The 16,210-nt window shown below is 41.1% G+C and overlaps 1 protein-coding gene across 1 annotated transcript; it reads right to left on the bottom strand.

Annotated features, from left to right (window-relative positions):
- Window positions 1-1,986: 1,986 nt before the first annotated feature.
- Vma21 (VMA21, vacuolar ATPase assembly factor) lies at window positions 1,987-10,049 on the bottom strand. The gene is made up of 3 exons (XM_005369176.1): window positions 9,885-10,049; window positions 6,448-6,557; window positions 1,987-3,741 (listed from the first exon to the last, which is right to left on the bottom strand). The coding sequence occupies exons 1-3, from the start codon at window positions 9,935-9,937 to the stop codon at window positions 3,599-3,601; spliced, it is 306 nt and encodes a 101-aa protein (XP_005369233.1). The 5' UTR covers window positions 9,938-10,049; the 3' UTR covers window positions 1,987-3,598.
- Window positions 10,050-16,210: the final 6,161 nt, after the last annotated feature.

Here is a 16,210-nt window from a genome sequence, read left to right on the forward strand (position 1 = left end):
TGACACTAACTTTACAGACAGCGCATTGTCACCCCCACCCCACCCCACCCCACCCCAGTCAGTGGCCATAGCATGGCCAGTGACACTAGTGACTGAAAATTCTAACACTCAGCATTGACATCAAGAGACATATCTGTAACATGTTCACTATGCAAAACTCAGACAAGAATATGTGAACGTTTTTTGCAAACTGTAAGGTGCTGTGCAGATGTTGATAGCTATTGCTATTTTTCCTGTTCAGTGAGACTTCACCAAACGTGGAAGGAAGACTAGATTGTATAACTGACAATATGACTTACAGAACATCTTAAAAAGAACACATACTTCAAGCACACATAGCAATTAACACAGACATAAGTGTGGCCGGCAGCGATATGGAAAGATTCCGGACTTTCATACGGAATAAAGGGTTATGCTATTCACAGGGGAGGTTGCCAACATCTCTGAGAGTAACTCATTTTTTAAGGTAACTCCATCCCCCTGAAATAAAAGTTCTGTCAAGCTATTAGAGTGCACTCCAGCACAACCCTGGTGAAAATAAATTTTAACAGCTAGTAGAATCTGAATGGTTGTATATTTTACTAGTGAATGACAGAAGACTTGAGGGTAAAGAAACCTGCCATTGACCTAAGTGACAAATACTGTACCATCATTGAACCAATTATCAAATAGGCCTAACAAGTCTACAAATTTACTATACCTAGGCACTAAATATGAAACTGTCTGGAGCTATAGTAGTTACATGTAAATCAAGATTTCAATCCTTTCTTTCATATACCTTCAGCTTTAGCTTTCCTTAAGTGCACCTTGCTTGTCTAAATACTTTTACTGACTAGTATGACTTTCCTGTATACATAAGATATACGTGAAAATAAAGACAAGCCCATTGGCTGTTTCTTTAGATAAAATGAAATTGGTCCTTTGTTTTTGTAGAATTTTGTTATTGTTGATTCAGGGTGGCCTTGAACTCCTGATCTCCTGCAACTGCTTCCCAAATACTGGAAATATAGGCGTGCTCCTGCCTCCACAGCTGGCTCAGTATGAGTTTTCTGATGTAAACTTTCAAGTTATTATAATTACTGTTAGATTCCCATGAAACACCCAGTTCTGTTGAATAGCAGGTTTGAAATTCTTTACTATCATCACAAACCAGAATGCTACTGTAGCATGTGAAACAGCAGCCATTTGAAGAGTGAATGATATCAATCGCATCCTACAGCAGACCTTCCATTGTTTCAGTACTGCGGGAAAAGATTATTGGAGGCAAATCAGAAGGTGAGGAAGGTGGTGTTACAGTAAAGGTGGTAAAATCAGTAGCTTGCACTGACACTTCAAGTTATACTCCCTAATTGAGATTATACAATCAGGTTTTGAACATTAGTGAACATATTCCTGCCGGAAAACACTTAACAATTAACTATAACTATATGTACTTTGTGCAAGAGGAAACTAGTTAGATATCTTTTAAAAATGTCAAATACCACATTCATTGACATAGCTAACAGCAGCAAATTCAAGAATGAGCAGTCAAAAATCCTAGGAAAGAATGAACAGCTTTGAAATAAATCTATTCTATAATAATTCTAAGTATCAATGTGAATATTTGATTTTAATGTTCCAACACATTGTACTTTATTCCCAAGGGAAAATTACATGTGTTTACATGTACCCCCGGTTAAAATACTTTAAAACACCTGTACCATTATTTAGTTAGCAATGTTTGAAATCAAACAAAATAACCTGACAGTGTATTTTATAAACAGTACAAGAAAAAAAAAAACCTTAGCATTATATAAAAAAAAACTGAGTGGACAATTCTAAATTCAATAGGCCACCTAATAAGGGAACCACCTAGAAATCTAGTACATAATGTCTGAGACTCAACTATTATAATACTAAAAATTGCAGTCTTTACAAAATAAAGAACCTTATATTTAGAATACTCACTTTTAAATACAAACTACATACAACAGTTAAATTTAAGACTTAAGAACAATCCTTTAATAATTACATTAATCTTGCCTTTGCGATAATGTAACACAAACACATTATCTATATGTCTAATCACCTCTATTTCTCTAGTCTAGTCACAGCATAAAAATAACAGCAGACAAACAAATCAACAATGGCAAACATTAAAGCAGGGGCCACTCATTATATTAGGATTACCAGTAACAGGTATTTGAACGCTCTTCATTTTTACAATTACATTTAATTCACATATAAAAACAAAAAGCATACATGCTTATGGGGTACTATGTAATGTTTTGATATATCCACGTTATATATTTGAGTTATCTTAAAATTTTATTTATGATAAAAACATTGAAATGTGAATTTAAGAAGACTAAAGGTAGACAATGGGTAATATCAGGTATAGGGAAAACTGCAAACAGCTCTTTGGTGGAGTTGGCAAGATCTAAACTTAAACCAAGGTTGTAGTGTATTTGGAACCAGCATTAAGAAACAGGAGTTGTGAACTAAACTACTGATAGTCTGCAAGTAGTAACATTACGGGCCAATTGTGACATGTATTTTCCTAGTGTTTTACAGAACATATATTATGAACATTTAAGAAAAAATAAATATTTGGGGAATAGCACTTTAAATTGCATATGCACAGTACCAAGTGGTTTATCTGACCATAGACTGAAGGAAGGTACCAAAGCAAGGTAACAGGGCTTTTTTATCTGGGGCAAGAGTGTTCTCGTCAAAAAAGACTTGAAGGATTATCTATAAATACAGGATGTAACTTAGCACTGATTTAAAAAAAAAAAAGGATCAACAAAAACTCCAAGAAATATGGTGTTTTCAAGACTGTATCCACTCTCCATGTGTGAAAGCTGGCCATTTTGGCATTCTAATACTTATTATATACTATCTATTTTAAAGTAGGACAACATAGTAAATGGGATTTTGATAAACTCTGCAACTGAAGCCTAATTTCAAAGAAAAATGAGGGCACAATGTTAGCATGATAATCACAATGCTGACAGTCAGCTCAATTCTTTGCCTCCGTAACCCTAAATTCTTTGTATGAATGGGTGTAATTTCAGCAACTTTCCCCATTAAATAATGGAATGTGAGAGTTTTCCTTCCTCAGTGACATTCAGATTAACTATACTGCCTACAATTTAGGGAACTTCCCACAGGAAATTAGAATCTCAAATCCAAGGACTGAGTATTTTTCAGGAAGTCCTCCAGTGAAAAAGGAAATTTAGATTTGCTTCACTAAGCATTTCTTAATCTACCCAAAGAAATAAAACTGAAAAGCAAGTATAAGGCAAATCGCTATACATTTTTGTTGTTATAAGGTAATCAAATTCTTCCTAGGATAAAATATAACTCTCTTAACATATACATTTGTACCTATTTAACTTTTCCAAATTTTCGTTTGCAAATGGAGATTCAAAGTTCAAAGTGACCATATCATATTATTGGGTGGGTCAAAATTTAGCCAAATGCGACTGACTCCTTAAGACTGATTTTAACATGTTCTTTCAACTTTATTCAAAGAAAATGTATTTATTATCAATATCCCAGAAGTACTTAACATTTTCAAAAATAAATTTCATGCTATCAAAAGGTGATTTTCACTTTAATCCTGTTTGCCTTCACGCCACTGCCGTGAGCCTTCATTCCAGGCCACATAGACAAACAGGGCCAGAACCACATGAACAGCAACAACAGCAACAATTGCAGCATAAAAGTAGCTGTCTCTATTGGACATTCCAAGGGCACCTATTGAAAAAAGAAAAAAATTCATTTTATTCCTCACCAAACCACAAAATTCAAAGCCTAACAATTCTGGTTAGAATGGAGACCATTATAGAAAACAACAACCAACCAAAATGCAGAGTTATGTAACCTAGTCCCAAGGACTACATCTCCAAAACAAGTCCTGTGTTAGGGCTCAGGCAACACTGCAATGCAGAAGGCACAGAAAGACTGTAAGAGACAGAAAATCAGGGAGTTTGCTATGAGATTATGCCTCCTAGTAATGTCAGAAGATATACCCCTGAAATCTCCCCAACATTACTCCCTAAACTTGAGCTGAGCAACAACAGTAGACACGCTGATAAGGAGGAAGAAAAGCCCAGGAGGCCTCAGCTCTACACAAAGAACTACAGGCAACTAAGCAATACTAAGAGTGAGAAAAAGAAATCTTCCACAGGGAACAACACCAATTGGTTATTCAATATACCAATTGGTCAGCCTGTAAAACATATACACGACTGAGCATGTTGTACTTAATATTTAGGAAAACACATATACACACAAAACAAACAATGAAAAAAGAGGTATAGCACGATTAATAAAAACTGAGAGACAGATATTTGAAGGTCAGAAAAGCACAACAGCCAGCAGCGACTGGCTCTTACCTCTCCCTCAGTCTGAAATGGCAGCGATTCTGCTCCAGGACTCTCAGAATGAGACTGTGACTGAGAGCTGCCTATTCCCGTGTTACAATCCTCTCTAGTGCTGGGATTAAGGGCCTGCACCACTTCCACCTGGTTTCTACGGCAAATTAGTGTGGCTATTGGTATAAAAGGTGTGTGCCACCACTGCCTGGTCTGTAAGGCTGACCAGTGGGGCTGTTTTACTCTCTGAACCTCAGGCAAGCTTTATTTATTAAAATACAAATGAAATATCACTATAAAGTGGTCATGAATTTGAAAGAGAGTGAGAAAGGGAAGATGGGAGAAGGGAAGGAAGAAATGATATAATGTATATTACCTCAAAAAGTAAAATAATATAAAATAAAAGCTATAAAAATAAAAAGTCTTAAAAAGAAAAAAAGACATAAAAGAAATGTATATAATCACACATGCGAGACAGAATGGTTAGAATGAGCAGAGATACACATGGTTCTTTCCTCTTCCTCCTCCTGTTTCTCAATATTCACAAGATCTCATTCTGTAGACCATGGTGGCTAGGAAGTTAAGATTCTCCTGTCACTTTCTTAAGTACCAGCATTACAGGTGTCTCCTGTCGTGCCCAGTTCTACATTTTAAAATTCACACCAGCTATAAGGAAATGCTCTTGACATTATACCACTGGCTTCCATAACTAAGTCCATCATTTTGTACAAAATACATATATGAATTAAAATATGATTCCACATAAAATACAATGATAAAAACTTATAAAAACAATTCTAGGTTAAGCATAGGTGGATGCAGAGATCCATAGCCAAGCACTAGGCCAAACTCCTGGAGTCCCGTTGAAGAGAGGGAGGAGGGATTATATGAGCAACGGGGGTCAAGATCATGATGGGAGGCCCACAGAAACAGCTGGCCTGAGCTAGTGGGAGCTCATGGACTGATAGCTGTGGAGCCTACATAGGACCAAGTTGGGCCCTCTGAATGTGGGTAGCAATTGTGTGGTTTGTTCTATTTGTGGGACCCCTGGCAGTGGGACCAGGATTTATGCCTGGTGCGTGAACTGGCTTTTTGGTGCACGTTCCCTATGATGGGATACCTTGCTCAGTCTTCATACAGGGGGGAGGGACTTGGTCCTGCCTCAACTCAATATGCCAGGCTTGGCTGACTCCCCATGGGAGAGCTTGCCTCATCTGTAGATGAGGGGTGAGGGAGAAGTGGGGGGTAATGAGAGGAGGGGAGGGAAAGGGAATTGTGGTTGGTACATAAAATAAATAGTTCAGCATGAAAAGGCGCTAACACAGCCTCCTCTATAAAATCAGAAAATATCAAGGTTTGTTTATTTTTAATATCAATATGATTTCTTATACACATTTTTAGCACAAATCTCTGATTTTATACACACAGACAGACATTTAAGAGCAATGAGAAAATGAAAGAACATTATAAATAGAATTGGTACCCAGCTAACAAATTACGTTGCTTTAGTTTATAATTCTACCCATACAATAACATAGGAAAGACATCTCCTAGTTCCTGGAGTGTCCATAAGGAAGAGCAGTGCCCACGACACAGACCTGGGAAGCACTGTTTTCATACCCGTTTTCACCAGTTGCCTGTGGTGCAGACAGAAATTACCTTTGCTGTACTGCATCTCTAAAATACAAATTAACTCACAAGTTTGTGGGGACTCTGTAGATAATCTCATGTAAAGCATTTAAAGCAATACATTATATGTAATAAATATAAAAAAATTGTTTCTTTTTGAAACAGGGTCTCATGTAGCTCAACTCAGCTTGGCCTCTGACTCTTCTATGAGTCCAGGCTCTAAATCTGCCTCCACCTCCCAAGAATTATACTCATGCAGCACCACACCCAGCCAACCAAAGCATATGAATTCTTACTGGATATATGTGTGCGTGCGTGCGTGTGTGTAGTTAAGCGAGATATATAATATACATATTATATACAAAAGGAATAAGAAAACAACTTTAACAACAGAAAGATTTATAAAACCACTGAACAAATTAGAAAAGATAAATGTCCTCAAGCATGTAAAAATTACCTTCGAATACATAGGATTTAGTTGTAAAATACAGCCCGATAGGAACTGTGATCATTAAAGCTGTGAAGAACAGGAGTGTCTTGAGGGTTGAAGCTAAAGTGTTTTCATTTCTGGAAAAAAGTAAACAAACAGAATTTTCACAAGCCATATCCAAAATATAATAATCACCCTCCTGAAGATGAAAGAATTATGAGACAAATTGCTTCCTCCTTCCCGAACAAGGCAAAGGAGCAAGCATTTGCATGCGAGTACCTGAAAAGGCCCTTCAGCTTGGCATACAATGTGCTGGTGTATGCCCCTGGAATTTACTTCAGAAAAACCCAAACCCTCTGGTAAACAGCTCCTCCCCCCCAAGGATTGGACACACTCTGTCCCAACTAGAAGGCTAGACCAGAAATAGGTAACACCAGAAAAGACAGATGTATTCTAGACTCAACCTGAGCCATGACCCAGTCAGGGTCTCCTAGAACATACAGATGGGTGGGAGTAAATGGAAAAGACAAATGTATTAATGGCTATGCCATGGAACTCCAAATAAAAGCCTAAAATGGACAGCTCAACAGCGGTATTGGAACTGAATATACCAATGATGAAGGAAATTTTGAGTAAATTTAGTCCTATGTCCATCCTGAGGTACACTCAGTCTACAAACTCCATTCATGGCTAAGTACTCTACACAGATACAGCCATTTTCTTCATATTGTATGTGTGTGTGTGTGCGCGCACGCGGCCGCACAGACAATATGAGTAAACATATTCTACCATCCCACATAAATATAAATTCTTCAATAAAAGATGACAAATCCATAGAAAGAATAAAACAATGGCAACCATGGATAGGGGGAGAAAATTCAGAACTGTGGCCAATGTCCAATAAAGTAGCAAAGACCCAAGGCCATTGAGTCTAAATAGCTAATCCGCAAGATGAAAATTATATCTCATAAAACTGTACTGTAGTAAACTTTCTGACTTGATTACAGTCCTTGTACAAGTATGAGAAATTAAATCTTACTGTTAAGCTTACTGCCATGAAACAAAAAGTTCTACGATTATCTTTTGCTACCTAAATGTATTATCTTTTACTATACTCTGTCATTACTTAGCTACATAATCCTCACCATATATATGTGTATATAATCATACATATAATCAAATATATCATATATATCCAAAATAGGAAAATACTCACTATTCAACCACTTCTTTTCTGGGTCTTAGAAAAGCATCGAAATTTAGATTTTCCTTAGTGATATTCATATTTTGTGATACTTTAAGCATGCAATAATCAGATTATTTATCTAACTTGATAAGGAACAAAAATTCAAAGAAAGGGTTGATTGGTTATTCTTCCTTATTTAGTCAACTAGTGATTTAGTTTTCAATCCCAGGGATTGAACTCAGGGCTCATATATATATACTCTACCATTCAGCTACCTCTCTACCCCTTTTGATTTCTTATCTTCTGAAACTGGGTCTCACTAAGTTTTCCATGATAGCCTAGAACTCACTTTGTAGCCCAATTAGGCCTTGAACTTGTGATTCTTCTGTTTCCCAGTAGCCAGTATTAAGAGGCCTATGCTACTACATCTAGAGTGTTCTTTAGATAATCTCTTTTAAATATCTACTACCTGGAAAAATTTTTACAAGCATGAGCCAGAAAGATGGCTCAATAGTATTGCTCTTCCAGAGAACCCAATCACAGTCACACCAAGCAAATATAACCTTTACTGTAAATTATGTCCAGTCTCCCACAACCGATATGTATATGTTAATAATTTATGGCCTATTATTATTATTATTGTTTTGTTTCAAGACAGGGTTTCTCTGTATAGCCCTGGATCTCCTAGAATTCACTCTGTAAACCAGGCTGGCCTCAAACTCATCACCAGAGATCCACCAGCCTCTGCCTCCTTGAGTGCTGGAATTAAAGGAACATACCACCACCGCCCAGCCTATTATTTTCAATACATACATACTACTCTCTACCTTAAACTTCAAATTTTTGCCTCTTCTCTGCTATACGCACAGTAATTTAAGATTAAGTAGAGTTATCCACTATTTAAAAACAGAAAATTTTTTTTGAGAAATGTCTTTTCAGATGATTTTGTCATTCCACAAATATCACCGAGCATACTTATACAAACTAAAAACTAAGATGGCTTAAATCACTCTAGGTAATCCAATCCCATGGAACACACTTGCAGTCTGTCATTCTCCAAAATGTCCAAAGCACACAGCTGGACAGTCAAAGTTAGGTGTATACAGTTTAAAAAAATAGCTGACCAACTTTCCCGGGCATTTATACCACTTTTATATTTTTGCTTCTAGCCATAGCACTCAACACCTGTTGCTTCTGCTGGCACAAACCAAGTCAGGTAGAATCAGTGACAATATTTTTTAAAAAGCAATGGATACCATTTTATTGATTTATTTTATACCTCTGACTAGGGGTTGCTGAGACTTGTCAGAAATGAGGAATGGAAGGAGAAACCAGAATTAATGTTAGTCACACAAAAAGAATGTTCCCAATGAATCTTATCAAGCTCCTACTCTTTAACACTTTTTGAGTTTTCCTTCTTTACACAATTTCTCCAGCAAACATTGAACAGATAGAGATTACCATATCCCTCTTTGTGGCAGTCAAGATTTGCAAGCGAATGATTTGAAGATTTTTTTTAATTCCTTTAGAAAACACTAGTAAGTGTCTAGATGGTATACTGTATCGTTAGTGTAATTAGTAAGAATGTCTTTTGGTATTCTTATAAAAAGTCACTTTTGCAAAAAAAAAAAAATGCCCATTAACATTACTGGAGAGTTAAAAGGATTACAGGGTTTTGGAATCAGCAGGTGTGGCCAGATGTCCATTTTCAAGCTATAGTAACGGTGTGGCCTAATTTTGTGATCTTGGAAGAAAATCACTTATCTAAATTCAACTTCCCGTTTTTCCAAAGCTGAAAACTAAGCAGTTAGCCAAACTACGAATTAAGAAATCCGACAATGTAAATTAACGGCTGCTTCTGTTCCACCGTACTGACTGTTTCCCCCAGAGAAGCGGCCTCACACCAGGGTCAGATTCTTCTCCATTCACACGTCAGGTATTTACAAGGCCAGTGATGAAGGCCCTGGCAGGTCTCAAGAGGAAGGAGGCCGAGTGCCTGTCCTCAACAGAGCACGCCTGGAAAATCAGCAAGCTTGCCTAACAACAGGGAGAGGAAATGCAAGGAAGCAAGAACTGGCGACCTGCTCGCTTAAATGAAAGGTGGGGCCACCCATCGTGCAGCTGCAGCCTCCAAGCTGCCCGCCCTCTTCCGGAGCCCGCAGCAGCCCACAGAGGGGCCTGATCCCAAGGCCGCCCGGTTCGTCGCCTCTGTTCCCTGCGGCGGCACGCCAGGCCAGAGCCGACCCCCCCACGGCTACCCAGCCGAACTCAGAAATACCTGAACTCTGGCTGCTGCAGCGCGTTCAGCGCCGCTTTATCAAGGCGCTCCATGGCGTGGCCGCGAGGGTAGCAGCAGGCGCGAGATAATTGGCGGGGTCAGGCGGCTGCCGGTACCAGGACAGTACTAGGCCAGTCGCACCGGAAGTAGCTGGCCGAAGCACGCAGGCGCGGCGCGGCGCGGTGACGCGAGGAGGCAGCGCGCGCAGGCGCGGGTGGGGCGCGGCACTCACGTGACGTACCCGCGAGGGTTCCGTGGGGTTCGTGCCGGCGCGAGGAGCTCTTTCTCCAGGAGCAGGCCGGGCGAGTAGCCTAGCCACTCGACGTTGAGCCGGGACTTTCCGCGCAGCATCGTCCTCCTAGGCCCGGGGCTCTCCTCCGCGTCTCGGTCCCGCCTGCGGTGCCACAGGAACCTGGTCACCCGAGGTGGAGGAGCCGCGGAAAGGACAGGCCGGCCGTTGGCTTTGGTGCTAGGCAACTGAGCAGTTTCCAACAACACAAAAAAGCAATGCACATTATTCCACCAGCCCATGAGCAAAGACCTCATTCATTCCTGGCCGCCTTGGCTGTGCAGCAGGAAGTTCAGAGGAATTTAACACTCACCCGAGTCAGTAAAACTAGAGAACTGTCCGCTGGAAGAGCTCTTGCTGAGAGTGAATGTTCCACGTTGGTAGCAGGTGACCCAAACTTCCACGTAGGGTTAAAAGTATGTTTTGCAGCTGTTCAGAAATCCGCCAATGAGACACCAGGGACTCAAAAATAGTAAGGACAGATGGAACTATGCTCCCAGGCGACCCGAGAGGCACCAACAGAAAAGGGTGTGTACGCCCGAGGACAGGCTTAGCAAAATTACGTGCCCCTGGCTGCTAAGAGAAGGACAGCCCTTACATGGTCAAGGCTGGACAGGGCTGCTGACCACGTACCTATTTTCTGCACCACGGAATACTAAGCATACTTGAAATCACAAGTAAACCAGCCGTGGATGGATCTTGGATTGAGCAGTAGGAAGCCCGAGTTTCAATTTAAATGTAGTAACACCTCTGTAGGCCTCTGCAGAATCCTTAGGTGAACCTAGTGCATGAACTCAGGAAGTGGAGAGCTGGGTGCCACAAGTGACACACTGGGCAGCCACTCAAGTGCCTGGAGCCTGGAGCCCGTTTTTCTCCACTTTGTGTGGTGGGAAAATGTCAAAGAATATCTCAGAAACAACTCATGAGAATCATTTGAATCTTAACGTTCATAAGTAGAATTTTTTGGAACTGAGTCACGCGTATTCATCTGAATTGTCTACTGCAGTGCTGGTTAGATGGGACATAAATGGGATGTTACACAAATCCTTTCATTTTTTTTCTATGTGCTATCCCACTGAACAACTACTCTCAGAACTCCACATCCCCTTTTAAAGTTTGACACAGATTCTCACTCCTGGCAAGTCAGCCTTGAGCTCATTCCGTAGCCCAGGCAGGCCGTGGACTCAATCTTTCTGTTACAGCCTCTCCAGTGACTGAGATCTATACCACCAGATATGGTGATATAGGGTTCTTTGCAGAAACACTTTGCGGATTGCTGATCTTGCTAATCACCTCTTGGTCCTTAAAGCCCTGGGGATCCACAAACTTGATAATGAGTATTCTGAGAACAAGTTTTGGTATTTCTAAAAACCTAATGGAACTTCAACAGCTAAATGTCACATTATTTGACTTGAGGTATAAATTATGTCACACTAAGGTAATCCTGTTCATCTAATGAGTAAATGGAAAGACTGTTAGTAAAAGCTAAAATATACTATAATGTGCTTGATAGAACAAATCTTTAGAAATATGAGCCTAAAAAAGAATAGTTGTGTGCACCCAAGAGTATATAGTACACAATATGTGTTAAGCAACTGGGTTTTGTCTGCAGAAAAGGTTCTTGATAGTGAGAAAACTGGGAATTACAATGTAGATGGAGTAATGATTTTTGGGACCACTGTAACAAAGAACTACAAACTAATTTGTTTAAACAACAGAAGCTAATCCTTTTCCGCTTCTAGAAGCTAGATGTCTGAGATGGAGGTATTTTTTTAAAATTTATTTACTTTTTTAAAATTTCATTTTATATTCCAACCACAGTTCTCCCTCCCACCCCTCCTCCTGCCCCCCTCACCTCCCCCCCAGCCCACCTCCCATCCATTCCTCCCAATAGGAAGGGCTCCCATGAGACTCAACAAAGTCTGGCACATTAAGTTTGGGCAGGACCAAGTCACTACCCCCCAGCGTTAAGGGTAAGCATGGCATCTCACCATAGGGAATGTGCTCCAACAAGCTAGCTCACGCACCAGGGGTAGATCCTGGTCCCACTGCCAGGGTCCCCTCAGATAGTTCAATCTTCACCCCTGTCCCCTACATACAGAGGGCCTAGTTCAGTCCAATGGAGGCTCCACAGCTGTCTCTAGAGTTCATGAATTTCCATGAGCTTGATTCAGCTGTCTCTGTAGGTGTCTGAGATGGAGGTATTCTTAAGGTTAGTTCTGAGGTCTGCTGGAGAAAGGTATAGCCATCTGTGCCTCTCCCTTAGCATCTGGTCATTGGCTGACACTTGGACATTTGCGGGGGGGGGGGGGGGGTTAATCTTTTCATGGTGTTCTCCCAACATGTGTGTCAGTGTTCAAATGTCCTCTCTTCATAAGGACACCAGCCCTATTGCTTTGGGGGACTACCCTACTTTCATATGGCAGTATCATAACTAATTACATTTGCACCAAAAATATTTCCAAATAAGGTTACACTCTGAGGTGTAACATGGTCACAAGGGAGGAGAGTACTTCCCCTAGAATCAGAAAATGGTTCTCAAATATTTGTCTGAAATATTCATTGTTGAGAAAACAAAACTATTAAGAGAAGTGACTTGTCCCAGATTTCTAGGCTCCATGATATGATTAGGGAACCTATAGCCCCTAACTTTTGGTCTAGTACTTTCTCCACAATATTGTTGTAAGTGCCAGTGTCATCAACCAGGTGTCACAGCAGGTATGTAAGCAAAGTCAGGTCTTTAGCTACCCCAAGATCTGCAGTACTGTCTCACAAGCCATACATCTCCATTTGGAGCTCCCACTGTGGCTTTGGATAGAACAGCAACACTTGAAAGACCTACTGGTACTTTCTCACGTCTATGCCTACACAATGTGGCCTTTCAAAAACTGAGATACAAGGAAAACAAAAATAAGCCCCACCATACAGTCACCATGTGAGGAGTGGAGTTCATCTGTTTTCATTTTAGCAAAGGGAGTTAGTCCAACAAGGACTCAGGCTTACTGAAACTTCTTCTTCCCCTTTGTGCCAACTAGCCAATTGTGTCAGGTTGTGAAGTTGGGCTGCCAGCAACGGGGTAAAGTGCACTCACCACCTACAGCAATAAAAGATGAGAGCCATCTTGGGCTCCAGTGTTTATAATGGAGACTGGGTATCTTTTTTTTCTGAAAATAAAAACTCATGATACACACCCTTTGGTGAAAAATCATGGTTCCACTTCTAGACCAAAATTTAAAGGAGGAAAGGCTAATATAGAAAATTGTGTTTTCAGCATCCCCTAAGCAATGAGCTCCACATTTTACTTACCACCGTTTCCTCGAAGTGAATGTCTACCTGATTCATTTTACAGTCAGCTCACAGTCTACAAGCGTTATGCCACCCTCATTTTATGTTTTGGAAATCTCAAGCTAAGGAAAATTCCAGGTCTTACCTCCCCTTGCCTCCGAAGTCTTAATCCTCTGTGTACTCTGAAATTCCACAAAGCTACCTTGTTTGGCTTTATATTCCACATAGTTAAACTAGGATTTTAGAGTTAGGGGGAAGGCTCTTGATAAAGGAGCCAGAGGATACCTGGAGTCCACGGATCAGAGCTGTTCTTGCCCACCAGACATGCCTAGACTGTGTTAGTAGAGCCCTAGTAAAGAAAGTACAGTGCGCACCCAATAGAAGTGTGACTTCGATCTCAGTCCCACATTATTTGGTTTGAAATTTAATAAACCTGGCAGAAATGAAGGTAGGTACTCTAAGGAGAGATTTATGTTTCTCAATCTGACTATAAGATTATCAAAGCAATGAACACCAAAAAAAAAAAATGGGAATTTCCCCGGGAGTCTCATGCTGGGAAAAGGAAAAAGCCCCTGCCAGAGGGGGAGTTTATCTCTCTGAAAGAGACTTCACAGTTCTAACACTTGTCAGACTACCCTACAGGTAGAGATTGAGAAGCCCAGACAAGGATGGCTAGTGGAGGAGAGGATACAACCACACTCTGTCCAAGATTGCTTAAATGTGCTTGCACTCGGCCTTCTCTTTGAACTTTAATTTCATTCCAGGACCCCAAAAGCAGACTTGGGGCTTCCCTGATTGCTTCATCTGTCTCCTCAATGTGGCCATGTTGAATAACTTTCCCTTTTCTGCTTTTCATTATTAAATGCTTAGTACGGATTGATGGCACAAAAGGCCTGGCTTGGAGCACAAGTTTTTATCTATAAATTCTATAACATCGTCATTAAGAAGAAGCCTATCCATATGTCATGGCAAGTCGAAAGCTCACAAATTCTGGCCCAAGTGCTTTGAGATGGGCCTGTCGCATTACATGAGCGTCATGACAAATCCACAACCCAATAGCCACGCTCTGCCCAGCGGGCTGAGTGCTGAGGACTTGTTGGCGGCACGTGGGCAGAACAAAAACTGAAAGGGTTGTTCCCCGGGAGAGCTAAGCCCGGGCTTGCCAAGACCAGATAGAGCCAGTAGGTTCCAGAGATCCCCCCCAGGCAGTTCAGGCACCAGACAGCTAGGGTCAGATTTCCCTGAGGCCTTCCCAAACAGCTGGAGGGAGGGGCCGGCAGGGCGGCTCTCTGATTGGGCCGCAATAGCGCTTCTTTCAGGCAAAAGCCTAAAGGTTAAGCAGAAACTCCTCTCAAGCAGTCTGTGTGACCCACCCCTGTGACCAGTGGACCCCAGGGGAGATATTGGAAACCAGACCCCATCGACGTGGGAGCTGCACTCCCAACATTAATTGAATAACTTAAGTACATTGATAAATAAATGAGAAAAATCTAAGGGTTTTTCCCTTTTCCTTTTCCATCACTAGATTGAAAAAAAAAAAAAAGAAACACTAAAGGGAATGGAAAAATGCAGATGCAATAGGAAAAAGAAACATAGAAGCAGGTCGGTATTTTGGATACTAATAATAAAGGACAGGGTTGGGAGGGTTGCTTGGTAGTAGAGTGGTGCTTAGCGTGAGCAAAGCCCTGGATTCCAGCAGCAGGTCAGGAAGGGGAGAGGGAGGATAAGAGAGTAAACAGCCAGCTGCCTGCCTGTGGCCTTTCTCTCCCAGCTGCTCCTCTGGATCCAATCCTGGGAAGAAAAATCCCTCCAAGAGAGAAGGTTAAGGGAGCGCACAAGTGTGTGCGCATGCAAATGTGGGAGTGTACCTCTTCAAGAAAACGAGGGCCAATATGTGTCTGTGTGCTGATGAATTCATACATGCTGTTTGGGAAAATGTGATAAAAAGCAAAATTGTCTCCCAGCCTAGAAAACCACACACAAAGAACTACAGGTAACTAAGGAATGCAGAGAGTGGGAGGAACAGTCTTCCCTAAGGAGGAGCACACCAATTGGTTATCCAATACCAAATGGCCAGGCCTGAAACAAAAATGTACAAGTAACACTATACAGAGTGAGCAGGTTATATTTAGGAGTGTGTGTGTGTGTGTGTGTGTGTGTGTGTGTGTGTGTGTGTGTCCTGCCTCACAAGAGCACATACATGAAAAAGAGCCATCTGCTGGTCAGCATAACTATTCCCCTGGCAATAGTTGGGCTATTGACTTACGCTAACCTTGTCCAATACCACTTCATACTATGTTGACTGGCCTTTCAGAAAGTTCTCAAGTGTTCATGCGAACACTTCTGTGTCTTATTTGACCAGCTTCCAGTGGATATTGTGGAAAGAGATCTGTGTTTTCGCACTGTTCATTTTGACATCTCACATACATTTTCCCAAGATAGACGCAGAAGACCAAATGAGGAAGTAAGTTCTAGTGCAGAGAGCTCAACTTGGAGCCAAAGGTCCGGAAATGAATTGGTTCCTCCATATTTTCGATCTATATGACAACAGAGAGGTTATTGCCTGTTCTGTTCTAGGCAATTGCTCACCTCCCCTGGCAATTGTTTGCTGTGAAGATGTGGTGATGTGATGACTGCCACCATCACTTCCTGTTATGCAAAGTACTGCTGAAAAGGCAGCCGGGCTTCATGGAAGGAAAACGACACCAGTAAAAAGTCTAAATACATGTGACTTCATCCAAGGCCCATGTGG

The sequence above is a fragment of the Microtus ochrogaster genome, unplaced genomic scaffold, assembly GCF_000317375.1.
Source record: "Microtus ochrogaster isolate Prairie Vole_2 unplaced genomic scaffold, MicOch1.0 UNK45, whole genome shotgun sequence".
NCBI lineage: Eukaryota > Metazoa > Chordata > Mammalia > Rodentia > Cricetidae > Microtus > Microtus ochrogaster.